The sequence below is a fragment of the Mytilus californianus genome, unplaced genomic scaffold, assembly GCF_021869535.1.
Source record: "Mytilus californianus isolate M0D057914Y unplaced genomic scaffold, xbMytCali1.0.p SCAF_2, whole genome shotgun sequence".
Taxonomy (NCBI): Eukaryota; Metazoa; Mollusca; class Bivalvia; order Mytilida; family Mytilidae; genus Mytilus; species Mytilus californianus.
The window spans coordinates 111,315,444-111,335,412 of record NW_026262668.1 but is presented as its reverse complement, the minus strand read 5'-3'; the positions used below and the strand labels follow the sequence as shown (position 1 = coordinate 111,335,412).

At 29.9% G+C, this 19,969-nt stretch overlaps 1 protein-coding gene across 11 annotated transcripts in view; it reads right to left on the bottom strand.

The window, feature by feature from the left end:
- Nucleotides 1-2,865: 2,865 nt before the first annotated feature.
- The window catches only part of LOC127728593 (pre-B-cell leukemia transcription factor 1-like), a 36,667-nt gene continuing 19,563 nt past the window's right edge, over nucleotides 2,866-19,969 (bottom strand). For 5 of the 11 annotated variants that reach the window (XM_052236120.1, XM_052236119.1, XM_052236122.1 and 2 more), the window contains 4 exons: nucleotides 13,764-13,896; nucleotides 11,991-12,091; nucleotides 10,069-10,158; nucleotides 2,866-3,669 (listed from right to left, as the gene is read on the bottom strand). In XM_052236120.1, the coding sequence (XP_052092080.1) occupies nucleotides 3,529-3,669; nucleotides 10,069-10,158; nucleotides 11,991-12,091; nucleotides 13,764-13,896 (465 nt within the window). In that variant the 3' untranslated portion in view covers nucleotides 2,866-3,528. Of the gene's footprint in view, nucleotides 3,670-5,388; nucleotides 9,308-9,484; nucleotides 10,159-10,580; nucleotides 10,781-11,990; nucleotides 12,092-13,763; nucleotides 13,897-19,969 lie in introns of those variants that run through there. The other 6 variants (XM_052236130.1, XM_052236128.1, XM_052236127.1 and 3 more) reach the window with 5 other exon arrangements.

Sequence of the window (19,969 nt, the reverse complement as noted above, 5' to 3'; positions counted from 1 at the left end):
TTAAGGTGAGCATTTTCCTAGCCAGTTTCCCAGCCTGGCCGTGTCGGGTCTTACTACCAGTCACATGTAGTTTCCAGTTGTAGTATGAAAACCAGGACGGGTTCAAACAAAGATTTTTAAAGCAGAAAAACTGTGCACCTTATAATCAGCAGGACTTTATCAGATGGCAATACGAATACTAAACAATCCAGGCTAGAAATAAGGCATGATACTTTAATTCAGTCACGGACCCGCGATGTCGCAAGTGGGTTCTAGTATCATACTATATAAAACTTCAAAGTTTGTTTTTCACAGGGAGCGTAAGGGATAGCACACATTATAGTATTACTATCATTTTAATTGCTTATAGAAGAAGGAAAGTAAATTAATTTCTAAGTGAAAGACAATTAGTGACAATGTAGTCTAAATTCAGCAAGTAAATTTGCCTGTGAAATTTAATCCACTATGAATCTATGTTTAAGTTTGGACTGATACAATATTTGCTGACAACGTTGCTTTGGATGACAGCAACGTTAAATTACTCAAAACATGTCCACTTTTCGTCTCTTTCTTTTGCTTTCTTTATAAAAGCAGCTTTTTGTTTGGAGTCAGATTTTCATGAAATCAAATGTGAGCCAACTCTGGATCGTTAAATAGTTATCATGTTTGAACATGTTTGAACATGTTCCTATTCGTGATACATGTATATTCCACATCAGACTACAGGTGATGGCAAAAGCAGCTTCTAACTCTCTATTACATTTCATCCTCATTAAAATTAAAATATGTCTAACCTTTAAAAACAAAATACATTCACTGGCAAAATAAATATAGTTGTGCATCAATATACAATTTACATATTTGATTAATACTAATTTTATTCCATTTACCAAATGAAAATTTACAATTTGATACACATGAAAATACAAGTGTCTCATGTATCATTAAATTACACATGAATATACAAGTGTCTCGTGTATCGTTAAATTACACATGAATATACAAGTGTCTCATGTATCGTTAAATTACACATGAATATACAAGTGTCTCATGTATCGTTAAATGACACATGAATATAAAAGTGTCTCATGTATCGTTTAAATGTCATCACAATAAAAATCCAAAAAATCTGAAAATTAGATGGCTCTTACTTATATTTCGAGCTGATTATTCTTGTTAGAATTGGTTTCAAGTTGTCAAAAAAAGTACCTGCATTTCATAAATTATTAAGTTGTCAAGGTTCAAATAGTTATAGATATGTAAACCAATGATGAGATGAAAAAGAAAAAGTTTAAAAACTTTCATCTAAATCACTCACACTTTTCCAAGATTTTTGACTGAAAAACTCTATAAGCAGTAGTTTTTCACAATGACTAGATTAAAACTGACAATCTAAACAGACTAGAAACACATAAAGCTTAAAATAAAATCATTTCACATGTAATTATAAAATTATTAAAAGGACTTGCATCTGAATATCCAGGAAAATAAGTAAATAATAATAAAATTTCTAATGTCAGAATTTTCCAACAATTTTGTAATGCAGCCTTATACAGAAAGATAATGATATAAAGTCTTGAATTTAATAAATTATTTTGCATAAAGCAATAAAAAAACTCAGTAGATATACAACATTGAAAGGAATGTTCACTATGCTACTATTTAATGGATATTGGTATTTTGAAACTTTTTTTTAATTGTGACAATTATCATATTCTATCAGATAGTGGAACTTTAAACAGCGATTAGAGATCTTTTGATTGATCTAATAAAGCCTTTTGTTTATTTAAAGAATACATTGTACCTAGATTTAACACTATGGGCTCATATGTAAATCAGATTTTTTTTGGATTTTTTGAAAGATTAAGAAACTAATTTGTAAATCAAAGTTTGTCAAATTTTTTATTGGATTCAATTACTGTGACTTGACTGTTTGTGTTGCTCTCCAACTATTGCAATTTGTTTTATAAAACCAAACTGTTCAACTGGTCAGAGATTTGAACAAACTGCTGTAGAAAACCAGAGTCAAGTCATGAGGTGATTGAATAAAGCATACTAACAATCCTATAAGACTTTTAATTCCACTTCAATGATATTATGGAAAATCAGTCTAACAAGTTGTATACAAATTTTATTGGAATTGTCATGCTAGAGGTGATAGGTAGTAATTTTGAATTGCTATAAAAATGTCCAAACTAAGCTTTCATACAATTTTTCTTTCGAAAAGTCTTCTATATTCATAAGAACCAGACTTCATTTGAATTAAAACATCTTATATTCAGTAAAATATATGTGAAATTACAATACGTTGTTTATAAGTTTCCATGGGAGGTAATCAATTTTTCTTTCAAAAAGTCTTCTATATTCAAAAGAATAATAAATTTTAGGTTATCTCCCATGAAAACTTATAAACAACGTATTGTAATTTCATATATATTTTACTGAATAAAAGATGTTTTAATTCAAATTATTCTTATGAATATAGAAGACTTTTCGAAAGAAAAAAATTGTATGAAAGCTTAGTTTGGACATTTTTATAGCAATTCAAAATTACTACCCATCACCTCTAGCATGACAATTCCAATAAAATTTGTATAAAACTTGTTAGACTGATTTTCCATAATATCATTGAAGTGGAATTAGTAAAGTCTTATAGGATTGTTAGTATGCTTTATTCTATCACCTGGCACTTTCACGACTTGACTCTGGTTTTCTACAGCAGTTTGTTCAAATATCTGACCAGTTGAACAGTTTGGTTTTATAAAACAAATTGCAATTTGGTCAGAATTTTGAATAAGTTGCAATAGGTGGAGAGCAACACAAACAGTCAAGTCACAGTAATTCTATGGTAAAATATACTCATTACAATTTATCTGCCTGGAATCCTTCCAAATATAAACCCTATGCTGCTCACCATATCTCATCTCTTAAAAAAATGTTGAAAGTTCTCTTTTGAAGTCATATTATTCAACAGTCAACAGTGGAATGACTAATACAATATATTCTTCATTAAGTCTAACCCATTCAAAGATTTCACTTTGATCATAAAAGCTTCTTACAAAACATTAAACATTTCAAATGGTTCTTCATAATTGCAGTCAAAAAATAAGTTAAGTCTTAACCCCAAATTTTCTATAATTCCTATAAATGGAAAATGCCTCTATTATATACAAATGATAAATAAAAATGCTGTATACAAAAATGCCACACAATTTCAGACCTTGTCCACAACAATTAATGAATCATTCAATGCTAAGAACTATCCAGAAAACATGACACCTTAAACAGATTTGGAGTAAAAAGCAAGGTTCTCATCAGTTCAGTTCTTTGGACTACTACACTATTTTAATCAAGTATAGCAACTAAATTTATCATGAAGCCTTTGCCCTCAGTTGATTTTTTTGTCAGTAATTTAAGGTACAATTATTACTGGTGCAGTATTCTGCTATATATTAATGTCAATTAACTATGCATTCATATTATTTTTTCTTAAAGCCAAGTTTAATTTACAATGTTAGAAATTCCCAGAATGATATAATTTCTTGTATTCTAAACTTTTGGATTTTTGTCAATCTGATCATAGTAACCAGGATCTGCAGGATCCAGACTTTGCATAAATGTTCCTTGTAAGCTATCACTGCTGTCATCTGGTTTACGGTCAATGGGAGAACCAGCGTGACTTCTGTGGGCCTGAAACAAAAAGTGATGTGATTGATCCTTGCAAATAATGTCACAGTTATCACTATTCCAGTGGAGAGTTTTTTTTTAATGTTCAATGGAAAGCTAATCATAGCAATTAAGCCAAATTTTTAATAATTTTGGGTGGGAAAGAACATGCAAGTAAAAGGTAAATCATGCATTTGAAATTCATGCAAGATAAAAGAACCAATCACATCACCTTTACAATTCATTGCACCTTAAAATAGAAGTCACTGGAAATCATGATTTTCAGATTCAGTTTTTTGTTATTATTCCATTGGCAATGTCTGACTGAAGAAAGTGTTTATGCAATGACAGGGTAGAGATACTTGTAACAATATGGAAGTGTCAGTTAGTTCAAATAATGAATTTTTTCTTTTGCTTTAACTTCTTTCATTGGACAAATTTGAAGTCAAAATGACAAGTAACTTAGTAAGAAATATAAGTATATTAGAATCTGAAAATCACTGCATTCTGATTACAAAATTACCAATCTCAATAGTAGCATTAATGAATAATTCAAAACTAAAACATAAAGAACTTCGAGTGCATTTTAAAATTTTTGCAAGCACAGTATGCAAAATGAAGCAAGTGACGTAACATTATTTCATGAGTGGTCAGATGTCAGAAGATGTGTTAAATGAAAAAAAGTAACACAAAACTCAGGATTATATTAATCATATTAATAGGGGAAAAAAACAGATATAAATGAAAGTTTATATGATAAACTCTCCACTGACTGAAAACAGATTGTTAGTGCTGGAAATAAGGTGAGCTAACTAAACATAAAAGCAAGCATGATAGTTTAAAGAATTTCAAGATATATAACAGTATTAGTGTTAATGTATCATAGATATCATATTATATACCAATGGAATCAGAGAAAATATTTTTTTTTTCCTACTTGCTCACTAGTACTTTAATTATTATCTTACGTAGTGCGAGAGGATGGCTTCAGTGGTTTCCAAGCAACGAATTAACGATTAACAACCTCTGCTATAACAAGACCGGTCTTGTTATACAACTTATGAATTTTAACATTGTGTTTACCATAGACTGATCTTCAGAACTGACCTATGAGCATTGCTAAATGTAAGGTGACCTGTAAATTTGAAGATATTTACTTCCTAGCATTTCAGGCCTTCGATAGATTATCATCTCGTTGGAAATCATACTCATAGTCTTACTCATTTTTTTTAGTTTGAACTGCTTTTTACACATATCTCAACTGTATAAGGTGTGTGTTTGTGTGTCGGTGTGTAATATGCTTGTCTAGGACATGTTCAGCTGATTAATACTTATTTTGGTTAAGAATAAAAAGGAAAAATAATTCCAAATTCATTAACTGTTACACATTCCTGATACTGTAAATTCAGAAATTATTGCCATTTATAAAGAAAGGACAGAATAGTGAGAATAATAATTGCAATTTCTAGAAAATCTTAATATAGAGATATATATCATATATCAGAATGCGAGTTGTTATTATTGCGATAATCACCCAGTCACATTATTGGCATTTATAAAAACCTCACAATAATTTCTGAATTTAGAGTATATGCAAATATAAAAGGCAACTTTTCCATCAAAATGTTAGAGTAAACAAATGTGATAGGCTATGGTAATGTCTTTGTCTCAGATTCAATTTGTGCAAGGGAACAAAACATGATTTTCTGAGATAGGATCAAGGCATCACTAATTAACAGTAACTTCCAGATTTTGTGTATTTTATTTGATATTTACATGACAATGATATATCCACATTTAAGTGCTCTATTAACAAATGATGATGATAAATATAATGGTTTAACCATGTTATATTAATAGACTACTTCCTATAGCTGAAACAATGTTTAAAGTATTGACAAATAAAATCCAAGACACCTATATATTTTAACCATGAATTTAAATACCGTACCATAATGTTCAAATATCTTTATATAAAAAAAATTTAATCAAAGGCAATAACACATCAATCAATGTTTTCTACTATGACAAAATAGATGCTATTGGCAAGTTAAAAGTTCAATTTGATTATTAGAATTACTTTTTAAAGTCCAAAACATGCATGTTAAATTATTAAAACCAGTATGAAAGTGTGGTTTACACAGACAACATATTTATCTATTAATAAAACATCATCTGCCCCATCTTTTAAAATACACAGGATTAAAATTTGTAAAAATTAAATCAGAACACATTATTTATGTTGATGTTTTGATGTAAAAATCTATGTAATATGAATGACGATGTAATATGAAAAGTTGTCTAAATATGATATGGCACAATTATGTTAAATGAAACGACAAAACATATGGGCAGAGCTTAAAATTCATACCCTGATCAATAGCTCAATACCATTAAATACTCAAGATTCTCTCAAAGTTAAATCCATTCATTGGTTAAGAAGTATATAAAGTGTTGACTTGGAGGACAGAAGAATAAAAAATAATCACTATATAATAAAATCAAAAACTCTTTCTAAACCATTGGAAGAAACAAAAGATTGATTGGTTAAAAATTTGTAAGGGTTCTGCGGAACCCAGTGTCTCGCCTACTTTTTCTGTTAATCACAGGCTCAACAAAAATGAGGAAGTAAATCAATAAAAATATTCCTCTTGATACTATCTTTTGATTGTAAGAAGCTTCTGTCCAAGTTTGGTAAAAATCCAGGATAGTTTATGAATCTAATAAATGTTTAAAAACTTTAACTGCAGACTGAATGTAATGTTAACTGGAAGAAAACAAAATTTCCTTCTAGATACTAGCATTTGATCATAAACAAGCTTCTGTCCAAGTTTGGTACAAATCCAAAATAGTATAAGAAAGTTATTAAAATTTTAAAAACTTTAACCACAGAGTGAATGTGTTGTTTCCTGGCAGAAAATCTAAGTCCATTTAAAAGTAAAATACGGAAAAAATGGATTTATTTTTTTACAAAATTTCCTTCTAGATACTAGCTTTTGATCATAAACAAGCTTCTGTCCAAGTTTGGTACAAATCCAAAATAGTATAAGAAAGTTATTAAAATTTTAAAAACTTTAACCACAGAGTGAATGTGTTGTTTCCTGGCAGAAAATCTAAGTCCATTTAAAAGTAAAATAAGGAAAAAATGTTTTTTTTTTTTTTACCAAATTTACTTCTATATACTATCTTATGATCATAAACAAGCTTCTGTCCAAGTTTGGTAGAAACCCAGGATAGTTTAAGAAAGTTATTAAAATTTTAAAAACTTTAACCACAGAGTGAATGTAATATTTCCCGGCAGAAAAACGAAGTCCATTTATAAGTAAAATACGGAAAAAATGGAATTTTATTTTTACAAAATTTACTTCTGGATACTATCTTATGATCATAAACAAGCTTCTGTCCAAGTTTGGTAGAAATCCAGGATAGTTTAAGAAAGTTATTAAAATTTCAAAAACTTTAACCACAGAGTGAATATTTGTGGACGCCGCCGACTACAACGACGACGCCGACGGAATGTAGGATCGCTATGTCTCGCTTTTTCGACTAAAGTCGAAGGCTCGACAAAAATGTCTCTGAAGCACTATAAATAGCTAATTTGTTCCACACATGAGCTACCTCCTATACACTGAAATGTCAATCAAGGAACTGATCTGCCTTGTCTACATTACATGACTACAATTGTCCTTTAAATGGGGCCATCAGTAAACAGACCTCAACCTTACAACTTTTATCTATTTAATTTGAATGACAGTTTAAACTCTATCTAAACCTGGATTTTTGCCTTAAAATTGCTATGAATATATGCAACATTAAAGATTATTGCTAAAACCCAATATAAATCTGTAGCATAAAATCTACCTATTCTTTTTTTAGTTTTTTTTTCTGTGATACATGTACCATATTTCCTGGTCTGACCCGATTTTTACTTTGATGTAAGATGCAAACAAAAAAGTTGATACCATTTGCTTATGACCTTCTTCTTCTATAGGATCTCTAGGCTTTGAAATATCTTACAATAGTCATTCATTATTCAGTTTGAAAATGTTCATCTCAGTTGTTATTTTTCCAGAAGTCCACCCTGTGAGAATTGTGTCAAGTTTGATGCATCACATTAAAAAGATTTAGCACTCTCTTTGATTTCTTACTATCAATCATATTTTAGTCTTCCATTGAGGATGGTGGACAAAAAAGCTTGATATAGCACTACTGCATATAGTTGCATTACTTAAGTTATATAGAAAGATAAGCAATTTTTTTCAGAGACAAAATGTGTTAAATGTGTGCCAATGCTAGCAGTCACGAAGTTTATTTTTGTAGTTCCTCAGCTTAAATCCTGGGAATGAGTCTAGACAATAGATAAACTGTCTCCAAAAATTTACCTGTAATTGGTTGATTTTAAGGGCATTATATTCATCATTCGTCTTTTGACATTATTTACAGAATAATTTTATGTTTGTATATCAAAATTCATAAGTTATCATTTCTATATATCAAATATCTAACTGATCTCTTGAGATCAAGAATTGTGTAGAGTTGTGTAATAAAATTTTGTCTACTAAACTATGAAATGTAAGGTAATTTGTTCAACTAATATTGGCTTAAAAGACAGGACATTCAAATTTAAAAGTCCACATGTGTATCTAATTGTTTGTTGATCATGACATTTGCCAATCAAGCTGGTATTATATCAGTAGTGTTACTTAATAAAGTAAATGCTCCGCAGGGCGCAGCTTGATATGACTGCTAAAATTCATCCTTGATCTGTGTTTTGTGGTAATAAGCATTGTGTATGAGATTCATAACATTTGCTTAAGGCAAACTTAAGTTAGAGAACAGAAACAAAAAATTCAGCAATTTTTCCATTTGTAAAGGGGCATAACTCTTGAAAGGTAAAAGTGATGCCACCCAAATTCAAACTTGACCTGTGTTTTTTTGGTAATAAGCATTGTGTATAAGTTTCATAGCATTTGGTTGAGGGAAACTAAAGTTAGAGAAAGGAAACAAATTTTGGGACATATGGATGTAGGGACGTACAGACAGACAAGGGTAAAACTTAATGCCCCCTTTTGTGGTTGTATAAAAACACCAAACTAGCCAGCAATTGACAAAACTAATGACAAACATACTTAAATACACTGCTTTAAAGATATAACCAATTACTTTAAAGTTCATTTGTGCATATTTACATAGACAGAAATTGTTGGGTACAATATTCCAGTGGCTTCATAGGTATATCCTAGTGGGTGAGACAGATGCCTAAGGAAAAAATTGGAACAAAAGTTTATATCTTTCAAAAAAAAATCCAGACAAATCTATACCACATCACATATGTCAGTCAAAACTTTCTGTAATTGTTCCAAATTAAAAACTATTTTTGATTCATAAGCTGACAAAATTTGATATTACCCAATGACTCATTAAGATTGAATTCAGTTCAATCACATGTAAACTAATGTTTTAAATAGCAGTTGTATCAGATCTTGGAGACATAAGCCAATGAATGGTCCCTCTTAATTATGAAATCACATTGGCACAATTCCCTTTAATAGCAATTACAGCACCCTCTCAGCAAACAACAAAATATGCTATTTTTATATCAAAATATGAATGACATGATAAAATCTTCTCCAGGTAGCCAGAATAGTCTTGTTTACTGTAGCTGAAATTGACAAGGAAATGATACATTGACTCAGTCTTGTTCTTTTTGTGTTTGGATTCCTATATAACATGGGAAAGAGACTACACACTAACATGCATCAACGAACAGATTAACAGACATACAATGTTTATGATGTCTTAATTTTTTTTTTTAAATTATGCCAAAAATAAACTCGTGTAATATTTGAAGTAACTTTAATTTTATATCTCCAATCACATTAAATGTTAAATATTCATCAGTATCGAAGGCAACCCGATTTGTAACATGATAAAGAGAAGGGTAAATGTTCATGCAATAAACAACAACCATTCTACAACATAGCACTGTCAACAGTTTGATAGTTGAAATGAGCCACATTATACTACATTCCTGGTTAACAAGACTAAAAGGATATCGTTAAAGGATATCCCATCTCTACACTATACAATAATGAAAATGTGTAGTCTTAATTAATCTATATCCTTGTTTTAAAACATTATCCATTTCATAAACTTTCTTTTTTTATAACCTTTTTCAGTTTATCACCGATATGATTTTAATTCATTAGACGTCTTGGTTTGTTGAACACACCTTTAATCATGACAATATATTTACATGTACAATTTTAACAGTAAAACATGACAAATGAAAAGAATTTTAGTATATTGTGACTACATTTCTCTAAAAATTTCATTGTGTATTTTAACACACACAACTCTATATCCCTCCCTATTTCTCTTTTTAATGTTTCTCATGACTCAGCTACGCGGTGAATGCAGTACCTGTGAAACCTGTGGCTGGTCGTAGGAATTATGCATGCTGTCGTTACTGTAGCCTGCCGACTGAGGCATGACATGCCGTAACGTATTCACCTAAATATAGAATACAGGTTATCAGTCATGCAGAAAATATATCTCAATTAGCATAGATTTTTGTAATTTTTTTTCTTTTAAGAACAAAAATGAAGTCTTCAATAAGTCTATTTTTCCCCCTTTTCTTTTTTCCAAATATTTGATTTTTCTTTTCTGATAAATAAATTATTACAAAACTGAGATATGTTTGTAAAATACAAATCATTCCTATAGATACATAGATACAACATTGATAACATATATATTCTAGTTTTGTGGCATACAAGACTTTTTTTTCACTTTTACTGGATATCATATGGTCAAAAAGTTCAGGCAAACTGGATAACTTTAAAAATTAAAAATCTTTTTATTCAGATATAAAAGTTATTTATACAACATGCATGTGTAATTCCTTCAGCTGTTCAAACAAGTAAAAAACAAACTGAATATTAAAAATCCATTTAATAACATAAAAATTTGATTTGACATAACATGATAAATGCGTTACAACAAAAATCTGAAGATTTTAAAGTTATTTTTACAAAAATGTGCTTGTTAATTTCCAGGCAAGAAAGTCTATCTCAATAAATTCATACAAGTCCAAAGGTTGGAGACGATTTCACATAAAACCACCATCTTCAACCTACAAGGAATTCAAAAGCAACTAGTTAGGTCAGGTTTTTAGGGTTATTACTCAAGTCAGAAAAGAGGTTATCTCCCCAAAAAAGCCAGAAAAATCACAGCATGCCACAAAACCAAAGATAACAATACAACATAAAAAGACTTGTATTTTAGCAAACTGTTTTCCCTTGATAATTTTACCATTAAAGGTATCCTGATCTTATCTAGAATGAATTTTCAGAGGATTTATTATAAAGTTAGATTTACCCTGAGGCTACAAATTTCAAACAAAACACTATTTGAAAATTTTCTTGATGCAAGACACTTTAATTCCTCAGGAGAACACAATTTTAACCAGATCAATTTTATTCCTATTAACTGTTTCATAAATACTGTTATCATTAACAAATAATGTTTCTATGAGCTGAACTACAAGTCTTCTCATGAAAATATAATCAAATCAATACTTCCATGCAACTTACAAATCTAAATGATCATATTACATGGTGTACCAAATTAGTTTACACATCATCAATAATGCAGTAACTGTCAAAATGTTAATTATCAACATTCACTTTTTAAATGAAAGTAATGAAGACAACACATTTTTTTCTTAATCTGATAATTTTGACAGCTACAAGAATTAATGATACATGCCAAAGACATGCAAAGTATAACAGATTATAGACAATACACTTAATATTCAGCAAGCACAACAGAAAACTACTAAGTTTCTCAGATTGCCATGGGCAGGGATGATTTGGCTTTGAAAATAAATTATCTAAAAATAATTAACTTTTATCTTAATTCACCTCCATCCCCTTTCGAAAATGTCAATTACAAATTACCTCACTAAGTCAACCAAATTTTGAAAAATACAAGGAAATTAACCGACCTCAGTTAATTTAATACTGATAAAAATCATCCCTGCAATGGATAGTCTTTTTTTTTATTTGTATAGTTGTATGGTTTTTAGGTTGTGTCTGAATTTATGATGCAGCTTTTTATGTTATTTTTGTTATTTGTTAATATTTCCTTTGTTCTGTTCTGATGATTTCTGATATTTCCTTCGATTTGTCTATATTCTAATTGTTCAAAAATCCATTATTTGTTGGATTGTCTGCCTTTCAAAAATATCATAGAATAATAATTATCAGGCTGCAGTTTATGTTCATTTTTTAACCCCTTCCTTCCTTAATAACTGCTCTCTATCAGTAGTTGAGTATACTTACCGAGTTATCACTACTTTGGTAATTATCGCCATTAAGATTCATATACATTCCACCCCCTCCCATTCCAGACTGCGATGAACCAAGGTTGTAACCTGCTGCACCTAAAAACATAAAAACTTTAAATAAACTGAATAAACACAGGTCACCTGTCTTTTTAAAGCTGTCTTTTCTTTTCACTTTTTAAATATTTTTCAAAAATTTATTTCAAATTAAGGTCATTTTGTTTCAAGAAGCTGAAATGTATTGCTTAACTCAAATTTTGTACATTCATGTGTTTAGGAATGCCTACAATTATAGTAAATGACACCATTTTTATTCATACATAAATTCACATCAAAACATAAATACTATCATTTCTGAATTTTTTAGAAACTGTTGACTATTCAACATATTGAAAGAAAAAGTATTATTCAAAACATAATTTTGAAAAGCCATAAAATGTGCATTTTTATGATGATCTATGTAATTAGAAGATGGCCAAATTTCCCCGTGAAATTGTTTTTTAAAGATCATTCAAATCGTAATCTGAAGCATAATTGTTTTATTGTGCACGCAATATTAATACATAAATTGCAAATAGTCCTAAGAAATAAAATTATAAATCAACTCCAAAATGAATTTGATACATTAAAACTTTTGTCATAATTTGACTTAATTTGGTGGTAAACTGTTCAGAATGTTTCATTTAAAACTAAATAGATTTATCTCCCTTAGATCACCAATCATTAAGAATATTTCAATGTTCTTCTTACTGTCGTAAGTTATAATAGTTTTACATTATTGCTCTTATATTAGAGACTGCCATGTCACAGTTTAACCGAGTTTTCTCTCAAAGAACGAGATCCATAAACGATAAAAATAAATGGGGAATGTGTCCATGGGACACAGATGATGCCCCCGCTTGCATATCATATAAAAGTTATAAAGGGACATAACTGAAGAACGTTAAGTGACGCTACCCACATTTGTACTTGATCTGAGTATTGTGGTAATAAGTATTGTGTATAAGTTTCATAAAATTTGGTTGAGGCAAACTAAAGTTAGAGAACGGAAACGAAAAATTCAGCAATTTTTCCATTTGTAAAGGGCATAACACTAGAACAATAAAAGTGACACCACCAAAATTCAAACTTGATCTGTATTTTGTGGTAATAAGCATTGTGTATAAGTTTCATAGCATTTGGTTGTGGCTAACTGAAGTGAAAGAACGGAAGCGAAAAATTCAGCAAATTTTCCATTTGTAAAGGGGCACAACTCTTGAAAGGTTAAAGTGACGCCACAAACATTCAAACTTGATCTGTGTTTTGTGATAATAAGCATTGTGTACAAGTTTCATAACATTTGGTTGAGGCAAACTAAAGTTAGAGAATGGAAACCAACTTTGGGATGTACAGACTTACAGACGGACAAGGGTAAAACTTAATGCCCCCTCTGCTATGGCGGGGGCATAAAAATACCTTCCAGGCCAGATGAATTCTACTTGTAATGTTCATTATTTCTTAACCAGTTAAAAGTGTGAAAATTTATGAAAGTGCCACCAAGTATTTTAAGTCCCTGGAGGTATTGCACAGGCTACGCTACGACAATTACATTTAGCAATCTAGCAATTATTAAGACCAAAATAATGGCTTGTGTTATACTTTCAAATTTTTATTTAAGGTGGCTTTATTCAGTTTTTTTTTTAAAGATTTCCAATTAACAAGCAATAAAATAATGCAGTCTCCTAGAGTATCAAGACTATTGATATCCAAATGGATGTTTTCCAAATCTTACCTTGACCATCATGGCCACCAACATTAGCTGCAGCAGCAGCAGCCGTCTTTGCAGCATACATATTTGCCTCTTCTTGGGCTTTACCTATATTCTTCTTGTATCTAATTCTTTTATTACCAAACCAATTTGAGACCTGAAAGGTATAATGAAGCTGTTAGTACGAAATTTCATATTATAAATTTAAGTCCCAACAGATGTAATCAAAGTGTCTACATTGTAAGCACTTAGTACTTTGAATTCGCATTGTGAGTTTTTTTTTCACCTTAAAATTAAACACTTCATTGTAGTAAGCAAAGAAACATCTTAGCCAATATTGCAATTTGAGTTATTTCCCTTAGTCCATTGTAGTTAATCCAGTAAGTTAATAAAAGTCATAATATATTTTTTTTTTCAAACATTTATAAAAACTGAATATAGTAATAATATTTCACTTATAGCAGTGAGATTGGTTCAACAAGTGAAACTGTGAGCTACTGATCACTGATGATACCCCCGCCCAAATATTTTGGTAAACAGGAAAGTGTTGAGTGATGAATCTGAAAACGCATCACACGGTATAGATGACTTATATAAACCTGAAACCAAATTTCAGAAATCCTTGTATTGTAGTTCCTGAGAAAAATGTGACGAAAATTTTCAACTTGGCTATCATGTGTAAAATGATACAAGTGTTCAGTAAGCAGGAAGTTGTTGAGTGATGAATCTGAAAGCGCATCACACAGTATGGCTGACTTATATAAACCCTGAAACCAAATTTCAGAAATCCTTGTAATGTTGTTCCTGAGAAAGATGTGACGAAAATATTCATGGGACGGACAGATGGATGGATGGACTGACGGATGGACAGACAGACAGAGGTAAAACACTTTTTTAAAGCGGGGGTATAATAATTAGGTCAAATAGGTCCAAAAACATCACTGATGTATTATTGACTTGCAAGTCAATAATTCAACCTCATTTGCATTGACTTTGTATTCAAGTAACCTTCATTATAACCCTAAGCTGAAGATGGGTTGCACATGAGCACAGCACGTTAAGTTATTGGAAAGAAAAGAATGTCAACATTGAAAAGTGAAACAAGGGAGGCAATAGGAAGAATCAAAATCATCCTTAGGTGAATTTCTCGTCTTCAATTTAAATTTGTTTTTTACCTGCATAGGATAATTTGTTCTTAAATAAGTTAATAACATACAAATCTTAACAATTACCGGTAAGCGTCTTTTAACTGTTAATAATCATAGAAACAGATGGAAACAATCCAAATATACCAATTTTGTAATTTTTACCTTCTATAATGAAGAGCTTATTTTCATGTTTCAATTTCAACTGGAAATTTGTGTGGTGTGTATTAACAGAAAACTCCAAATAGAAAAGCATTTGATATATAGCTAAAAGCAAGAGGTTACAGGAATATGATGGTGCATTCTTTATCACCCCCTCCCCTTCTCCCAAAATAAAGAAAATCGTAAATAAAGTAGATCAGTAGGATTTAAAGGTTTGTATTTTAAAATGACAGCTGCCACAATCCAGAAATCCTAAAAATACTCAGTTCACTGACCTCTTAAATTTTGCAAATAAACTCCCAGAATAGATTTCTTTAAATAGTAATTAAACAAGAATTTTAATTTTAACCTATTGCTCAATGAAACAAAAGGCAAGTTCTTAATTTTACTTTTTCTTTCTATCTTATTAAGAAATTTCTTTTTGTCTTTCTTTTCATCTTACCTAGATATAACTTTTTCCTTTCTATATATTTTATTTAGATATTACTTAGTATTTTTTTAGTTCAAGATCTGGTTTCACACCAAGTACAGTTTCTATGAGTCAAACTATTTAAAACATTTTAACTGTTATCAGTGAATGTAGAATTGTCTATTTCTACCTTCAAAATGACATAAATTATGTAGAGGCCTCATATGGGGTTGTATATATTTTCAAAATCAATAAGAAGGAGGAAGTTTCTGGCATTTGGACCCGAAATACATTTAGACTGATAAATTTCTTTTTTATTTAAACTAACTTTCTTTTCCCTTTAATCTAAAATCTCTGCATTCTGCCTTTATATTAATGATCTTCTCATATTGATTAACATGTTTTCTGTTAAAAAAACCTGTATTTGTACAAACTATTTAATGTCAATAGAATGGCAAAATGTAATTACCATTGAGTAGATTAACCTGTTTGTAACAAAATTTTTGGACTAAGTGAACATTTTTACACAATCTTTACAAACATACAAAATATCCTCCACAAAGAACCCCAAGGATGCCCTGCAACTTAGAAAACTGATATAGAAGTCACATGACTAGATGTCAGCTATGACTGATTTGCCTGTCAGAATCACCCCATTTAATTCCTTCCCTTGAAAGCCCCAAGGAAACTTAATCTTCATCTTAAGACCTGTAATTATGACCTCTATTTAAACCAGACAAAAAAATCTGCTAAAATAACCTTCAATTTGCTTGTGAAACTGAAAACTTATCATATCATCCAGTTGTTGGATAATGCTTTTTCAATGGAGGGGTATCTGTAGGGACGAAGTATCAACTGATTTTGATGTTCAAAGCAACCAGTTTTATTGAACTTACATTATTTCAATGCTTATCATGTTTATATCCTGAAATCAGACAAAATAGAAGAAAGTACTGTCAAACGGAAAAAATACAGTATTATATACCTTAATAATAACTAACTATGATTTTCATAGGTTTCTTTTGTTACCACTTATTTTCTTTGCTTTAAAACAGGTAATTTGAAGAATAAACTCCCAAGTACAATGCTGACGATACATGTCATTCACAACACCCCTAGCTTTTTGTTGTATATGGCTAATAAGAAGTACTTCAAAACCAAAGCAATTGTAATTCACCCCCACTAAACCTGGGATAGATTCATAATTGATGTACAATTAAACAGCATACATTGCACATTTACACAAATTGGTAAGTTCTCAACAATACTACTTATTTTCCCCATTATACAATTTCTTATCGCCCTTCAAATAAAATGAAATGAAAAGTGAATATAATCTGTTCAGTATCAGTTAAATCTCGTCTCCAGTTTCATTTTAATCAGGTGTTGAATAATAACACCTTTTTCAAATTGCTTTTAAAATTTTGATTTCTTTTGTATTACTTTCCAGTATTTAACATTTACTTCTTCGTTTATTCAGGGTATATACAGACTTCCATTATTTCCCACAATGTTATTCTGACTTATAAATGAAACATGAAACCTACATAGTGTTTTGTTTAATTTTCTCTGATTTTATTATAAATTCTCAACATATTTTGTAACATTTTTTTTCATTAAATCTTTTAAGTAAGCATGCAAATCTTCTATCAGTATATTATAATATTATTTCATTCTTATATCTAATTATTATTTTGAATTGACAATAGTCTTTTTCGTAATTTATTTTCACTGTTAATCATTAACATGGTTAAAGCTGTAAAAAAAGTATGAACTATTTAACCAATGTATTATATATATGAATGCCATTGTTGTCTATATGATTTGTGCAAAAACCTATGTTTGTCCAATTTATTGGTAAATGAGCCATTAAAACTAAGTTTATAGCAATGTAATGGCAATTCTTCACCTTACCACATTCAGTCATGTGTAAATATGGAAACTATACAAAGCAAGTAACCAGATCAAACACTGACAGAAAATTTACCATATACCTTTACTTAGGGTGAACTTTCATACACATAACTGGGATCTGTAGATAGTTATATTGAGAGATTGTTTTTTACAATTTTATTCACACTGAGGTACTTATATATTTCATAATAAAATAAACATGTACAATTGTCTCCTTTGTACCACATTTGTAATCAGATTGGGTTTGGTAAATGTTGATATAAAAAATAATATCCTTTTTTTCAGTTAGATTTCCAACACAAGTGGAACAGAACAGACTCAATAGCAAATATATAATCTGTTAGTTTATTTATTTATTTAAAAATTTACTCAGTTGAAGAACCAGTCTTGGACATTCTGGTGTTCTTGCAACAAAAAAATATGTTTTAAGTAAGCTGAATTATTTGTACAAATTATAAATTCTTATATGAAGTAGCAAACATTTATACAATATAGACTAAATGAATAGATCTTTTAATCATCACATGCATTGGTTTGATTACTTAAAATGTATCCAATTACCTTTCAAAAAGTAATCATGATTACAGTTTACTTCAACTAGTTTCAGTTTGTACTTGCATATATGTCCATATTTTTACCTATTTCATTTATGAAGAACAAGTTTACATTTTCCTTGAAAATCTAAACCTTTCCCAGAACAATATTTTTTTCTTCTTTATCTATGTGTAAATAGTCATGAACCTTCTTTTTGCCTTTAAGTGTTTACCTGTATATAATGTTTAGCACACACCTTTTTACATTACAGTATTTGTGCAAATCTATTTGTAAAGAAAAATAGCTTTGCAAGATATAGTGAATTTATTTTTTTCAAAAACTATTCCTTTCATAATTTTACACATTATTTATATAAAAATAAAGAGATGTGGTATGATTGCCAATGAGACAACTCTTCACCAGAGACCAAATGATGTGGTAGTAAGCAACTATAGGTCACTGTACAGCCTTCAACAATGAGCAAAACCCATACTACACAGCAAGCTATAAAAGGCACCAAAAAGACAAATGAAAACCAATTCAATCAAGAATTTTTTAGTTCATTTCATAATTTAGCTCCAAAATATAAGTTTGGTAAAAATACTTATCGTTATCATAAAAATTGAAAAAAAAATCCCTCTTGTACAAACTGAAGTAACATGACATACATGTAGATCAAAATCACATGTTGGATAAATATCAATGCATTGCATTTGGAAAACATGATTCAATTGATATTTTAGGTTACTTGAATTTACACACCAATGCCTCACCTGATTATTTGATAATAAAATTTGCTGAAACTGTTGGTTTTCCTATTCTCATGGAAATTAAATATTTCTTTAATAAGTCATTTATATGACTGAGTCTTTGTGTACAGATCATAACCCGAACAAATAAACACTACCAGCAATTTTAATTTTGTTGTCATTTTTATGGTCTCCTGTACATAGAAATGGCCAATTAAAGGTTTTTTAAATTTTGAAATTGGTAATAAATTTTTTATTTCTTAGGAATAAATAAGGACAAATACACATGTCTGAGTTATTTTGATTAATAAACAGGTCTGCTGAAATATATTTTAACAGTCTCTACTATTAAAACAACTTTAATTTAATTCATTTTGTACGCAACTGATACAACTAGTATGTCTTTTTCTTTAAACAAGAACACAGCAAAATGTGATGATATACATTTTAAAGTTGTTTATAGCAATTATTTTCAAACATATTTTAACCACTAGAAAAAACTTCTGACACCATTTTACCTTATTAGATTGACCCATGAAATAACGCTATATTTCTAACTAGAAAATGGTCTACAGTTTCCACATTGTCTATACTTTACAATAAATTCACTATCACAAGGATTTAAATAACTCATCACTATACTTTGATTTATTAATCAGCTTAAAAAACTACAGCTAACATGAATGTAGAGAGCATATATATACCATTTATGGTTAAAATTTATAAACTTGGGGCCAAAAATGAATGTAGAAGAGGCATACCATTTCTTGTTAAAAACTCATAAATTTACTGCCAAATGTAACATAGGACCTTACATACTGTGTTAGGTTCTTATTTATGAACTTCCAGCCAAATATGAAGGCAAAAAGGAGCTTACAGTGTAAAGTACTAACCGTCATATAATATGATGCAAAGGAGCAAAACATATTTGTTTGTTATTAATAAACTTACTGCCAAATATGAGGTCCGAGAACACAGTTATTGTCCTTTGATTTCCGTTGTCTACAAATATAGTCCATAGTGTGGACAGTGTGTTACTTGCAATTTTTTTTTGTACCCTTCCCATATTTATTTCTTCATGTTTTATGCCTCAAATAGCAAGAAGGGGGATGAAATTACACTGTAAACAAATTTGGGTCATTAATTTTAAAGTAAATGTAGTGATTTGGTACAGCTAAAAAAGATTAAAAATTAGTATTTTGAAAGCTGTCAAAAGAATTCAAGGCCCCCTGAACATAAAGTTGTCCATATTTTGAGTTAGAGCTGATGAAGTTTTCTATAATTTTGATACAATTTCTCCCAAAAGTAGTACACCAC